General features: G+C 41.8%; 1 protein-coding gene across 1 annotated transcript in view; it reads left to right on the top strand.

Annotated features, from left to right (window-relative positions):
• The window catches only part of MCCC1 (methylcrotonoyl-CoA carboxylase 1), a 31,491-nt gene that overhangs the window by 10,469 nt on the left and 16,022 nt on the right, over nt 1-5,000 (top strand). The window contains exons 9-12 of the mRNA XM_015822403.1: nt 1-22; nt 1,563-1,690; nt 3,277-3,460; nt 3,585-3,607. The exon at nt 1-22 is cut by the window's left edge and continues 60 nt beyond it. Coding sequence (XP_015677889.1) covers nt 1-22; nt 1,563-1,690; nt 3,277-3,460; nt 3,585-3,607 — 357 coding nt within the window. The remainder of the gene's footprint in view (nt 23-1,562; nt 1,691-3,276; nt 3,461-3,584; nt 3,608-5,000) is intronic.

Genomic DNA, 5,000 nt, shown 5'->3' with positions numbered 1-5,000 from the left:
GCCGTGAACTACGTAGGAGCAGGTATGGCAAACCCAGCTTCCTTTTAATGCTGAACACAGGTTCATAGGGAAAGGTATTTCTCCTTTTTATTCTTTCCATGCTTGGAAAGAAATTACGTAAAGAATCTTGGGACTCTTTCTAGCCATCAGCAGGTTAACTCCCCTGACAACTGAATAGGATCGGACCAAATTTAGTATATAGGGGGAAAGAAACCTCAAGTTCAAAAATGATCCAGTTCAGCCTCGGGACTCCAAAGAAAAACATTTTAGGAGAAATTTCCCAGTGTGTCCCCAGCAGGAGCAGCAGTTTGATTGACAGTTCAGAAGGATAGATGGACATATTCCAAGTTTCCCTCCTGCTCCTCCCACCGCCTCCTGGTCACATGACTCTGTGTGGTGCTGCTGATAGGAGCTGGAAAGAAGTCAAGTCTTATCTCTATAGGTCAAGTACTTCTCAACCTTGGTGGCTTTAAGACAGTGTTTCTCAACCGTGACAATTTTAAGGCATGTGGACTTCAACTCCCAGAATTCCACAGCCAGCATTGCTGGCTGTGGAATTCTGGGAGTTGAAGTCCACATGCCTTAAAATTGTCAAGGTTGAGAAACACTGCTTTAAGAAGTGTGGACTTCAACTCCCAGAATGCCCCAGCCAGCATAGCTAGCCGGAGAATTCTAGGAATTGAAGTCCATGCATCTTAAAGTTGCCAAGGTTGGGAAACCCTGTTTTAGCCTCTCATACATAGAGCAGGATCCCAAAAAAGAATTAAAGGTATCAGCAGGGTGTGATCAAAAAAAGTCAAAATGGCAGCCACAACAGACTAATCAAAGCACGTAAATGCACATAAAACCAGGCAGAGCTTTAACTGCACTGTCATGGCCGCCATGTTGACTTTTTTTTTTTACACTCCTGACTGAAATCAACAGTCTGCTATAAAATAAGATACCTGGCTGCTGTAACCTCAGTTTAACTCGGCTTAAAGGAGGGCATACCCATGCTGGCTAAGTAATTCTGGGAGTTGAAGTTCCTACATTTTAAAGCAACCAAGGTTGAGAAACGGTGCTATAAGGTTTTTTCTACCTTATTTGTATTTTGGAGAGTTCAGATTCCAATTCAACAAAACATGTTGCAATATATCACAACTGAGCCTAATAGCTTTTAAGGCTTCTTTTGAAGGAGCTACATGTTAATTAAACTGAGAAATATTGCTTTCTGAAGGATTTCTCAGGTATACATAGAGATAAATAATTTTAACCATTAGTTTGATTTACAATGCTTACTTTAGAGCAGGGGTAGGCAACCTTGGCTCTTTTATCATTCGTGGACTTCAACTCCCAGAATTCCTGAGCCAGCCATGCTGAGGGAAAAGGGAGAGGTTTCCAAGCTAAGCCATGCTGGCTCAGGCATTCTGGGAGTTGAAGTCCACGAGTCATAAAAGAGCCAAGGTTGCCTACCCCTGCTTTAGAGAGTGAATCGCAGGACAATGAAGCTATACTGGGATTGTATTCATTTGCAGTTTTAATATTCCGATCTTTGTATACTATGCCTTTGTTAAATGTTTTAGGAACTGTGGAGTTCATCATGGACAGTGCACATAATTTTTATTTCATGGAAATGAATACCAGGCTGCAGGTAGAGCATCCGGTTACAGAGATGATCACAGGGACTGACTTGGTGGAATGGCAATTGAAGGTAAGAAGTAGTAAAGCATAGGAGTTCTGTTGGATTCTCAAGAAGCAAGTTCTTTCACCTGGGACCATTAATCATATTATTTCTGTAGAAATATTCAGAGAAGGAGTTTTGGAATTATTTTTTTCTTGTTAGGCTTGGGCAAAGGGTGGCACCGTGCATATCCATTCTCCCCCATTTAATTATACTGTCATAGTTCCGACAGATGAAACTCTTCAAAAGAACTTCGAGGCATTGTTTACCTTACAAATCTTTTATTTGAGTAGCATAATATCGGCACTGCATAATCGAAGCCAAAAACTGAATTCCCCTCCCCTGAGCACATAGTATCAGAGCACAATTCCCTCCTCCAATTAACAGTCATAAACCACATTCCCCAATTAGATTGAAGCATGGCTTCCTCTCCAGCTCTCCAGCCCACCAATTCGTTATCAGCTCTGGGCTCAATAACCTTGATTCTCACGCTAAGTTTAGTGTTGTTATGTCTAGCTAGACTCTCATTCACATCCCCCCCTCCCAGCATCATCTAACTCTAAAAGCGAAAGGGAAAAAGATGGCTACATTTCCATCTGTTGTCAATGCAAAAACATCCGATGTTAGCAGCGTTGACATATACACTCTCACATGTGCATTGTGTGAGGTTTGGGCTTTGTGAGTTTCTGCATTATGAAAATGAAGGATGGAAAGTTTGGGACAATATCTTTGGGACAGAATTCCGCTCGTAGTCCTTGAGAGGCACAGATTTCCAACTGGAAAAGCAAAATTTGGGAGAGCACCAGAGGTTTTGGAAACATTTAATGGTTAGAGATTGTCAACAAAAGTCTGTGTAGATAAGGAATTTACAAATGTATTTATGAGAGCAGGGTTTTTTGCAGCAGCAGCTAGCGCCTTCATACCTACACAAACAGGGCCGCTAGTGTAGTGTGGGTGCACGTGGTCCTGTTTCAGCGTGTGCACGCGTGTGTGCAAATTTCCTAGCTGTTCCCTTTCCCTCTGGGATCCCAGCATGAAAAGGTTGGTGACCTCTGGCTTAGAGAGTGCCGTAAAGCAGTATATAAGTCTAAGTGCTATTGCTATTAAGCTATGGGTTGTTTTTGCAGATTTGTCTTTAATTTTTTGGAATTCTATCTAAGCATCAAACAAGAAATTTGTGACTTGACTATTCCTTTCAGCTCTACGTTCTATTAGAAATGCTGTCGTTAAATTATGGACAGAGTTAGAGAGGAAACAATTTCATGCAGGTTGCTTTCTATCAATTAGCTTTTTTCCAGAAGCCTTTTCATTTCCTCGGCCTGTGACCCAATATTTTTTCTTGAAGGTTTTTTTTTATATTCCGATTCCCTAATAACCTACTCCAAATTTTGCAGGTTTCAATTCTTCGATCTCATATTAGGTAAACTTTTCTGGGATGTTCCCTTCTTTGTTTATCTTATTTGTGATTATGATTTTTTTTAATGTTTTAATGATATTTTGACACTGTTGTAAGCCTGCCATAGTCACTTGACAACGCGATGGACAGCCTATAAATTTCATAAATAAACATAAATAAGTCCTTGTGCAGAGAAAATGAGCAGTGCTGTTCTTTACAGGTTGCTGCAGGAGAGAAGGTGCCTCTGACTCAGGAAGAGATTGTCCTCAAGGGACATGCATTTGAAGCTAGGATCTATGCTGAAGATCCCAACAACAACTTCATGCCAGGAGCTGGACCGTTACTGCATCTGTCCACACCATCTGCTGACAGCTGCACCAGGATAGAAACTGGGGTAAGACAAGGTAAAATGAAGCCCTCTCACTAGGATTGGCAGAAATGTCTTCTGGTTTTAAAAGGCAACCTGCTGACGGTTGCCTTTGTTGAAACATGGGACGGGTGACCAATGTTGTTGGTTTCCTCCTACAGTACCAAATCAAGGGTCTACGATAGTGATGGCGAACCTTTTAGAGACTGAGTGCCCAAACTGCAACCCAAAACCCACATGCATCGTCGAGTGCCGGGTGGGTGTGGCCCATTGGGTGGGTGTGGCCAATTGGGAGGATGTGGCCAATTGGGTTGGCATGGCTGCGGTGGTAACGGCAGACTGGGTGGGACTAAAAAGTTCAATCAATCAATTCCAACTTTGCAAGATCTTTTTTTTTCCCGCGAGAAGTTGAAAGTTGAAATTGACTGATTGAACCTTTTTTTTTTTTTGCACACGGCGGCGTAGGCCTAAAGCGAAAAGGTTTTATAAAACCCAGCTGAAGGCCTAGGACTGGGGCAACAGTGCGCGTGCCCACAGAGAGGGCTCTGAGTGCCGCCTCTGCCACCCGTGCCATAGGTTCGCCACCATTGGTCTATGACAACTCACCACAGCCAACTCACTGCAGCCAACTCGTCGCAACGAACTTGCGGCGGGAGAATCCGCCGTGGACAACTCGCCATGGGACAAGAGTTACACTAATATCGAAGAAATAGTGGAATAGAATCATTAAAGAAAGGAGGGACAAAATGAAAGGAGAATGACAAAAATTAAAATATTTTTAAAATTATTTTAAATAATTAAATTGGATTGTTGAATTGTCCCGTGGCAAGTTGTCGCGTGGTGAGTTGGCCATGTCGAGTTGTCCTGCAGTGAGTTGACCATGGCAAGTTGGCCATGACGAGCTGTCCCATTCCCCCAAATCCAAGTTCTCTTTTATTCAGATGTTGAGGTTAAGCTTCATGGCTCTTCTTGCCACCAGTTTCAATAATACCTTCTCCAAGAGTTTGATTTTGAAACGTTCTGCAATTTTTCAGTAGAATCTCAGTGCGGGTAATCTTCGAATTACGACCACAGTTGAGCCCAAAATGTCTATTGTTACAGTAAGTGAGACGTGTTAATTGAATTTTGCCCCATTTTACGACCTTTCTTGCCACGGTTGTGAAGTGAATCTTTGGAATTGTTAAGTTAGTTACACGGTTGTTAAGTGAATCTGGCTTTACCATTGACTTTGCTTGTCAGAAGGTTGCAAAAGACGATCACATGAGCCCGGGACATGGCAACCGTCATAAATGTGAGTCAGTTGCTAAGGGTCTGAATTTTGATCACGTGATACTGCAATGGCATAGGTGTGAAAAAAGGTCATGGGATATTTTTTTTATTTATTTATTTATTTATTTTATTTATAATTTAATTTGTATCCCGCCCTTCTCCTCACCGGACTCAGGGCGGCTAACAGCCTTATAAAACAACATTACAATAAATATCCATATTAAAACCAAATTAAAAGAAAATATTCGTAAAGGCCAATCGTTAAAATTACCCTTAAAATTACCCTTAAAAACCCCACTAAAATTCCC

This window comes from Protobothrops mucrosquamatus, unplaced genomic scaffold (genome assembly GCF_001527695.2).
Source record: "Protobothrops mucrosquamatus isolate PMUCROS unplaced genomic scaffold, P.Mucros_1.0 scaffold1554, whole genome shotgun sequence".
Lineage (NCBI taxonomy): Eukaryota > Metazoa > Chordata > Lepidosauria > Squamata > Viperidae > Protobothrops > Protobothrops mucrosquamatus.
Note: the sequence above shows the minus strand (reverse complement) of the source record. Positions and strands in the feature narration are given on the sequence as shown.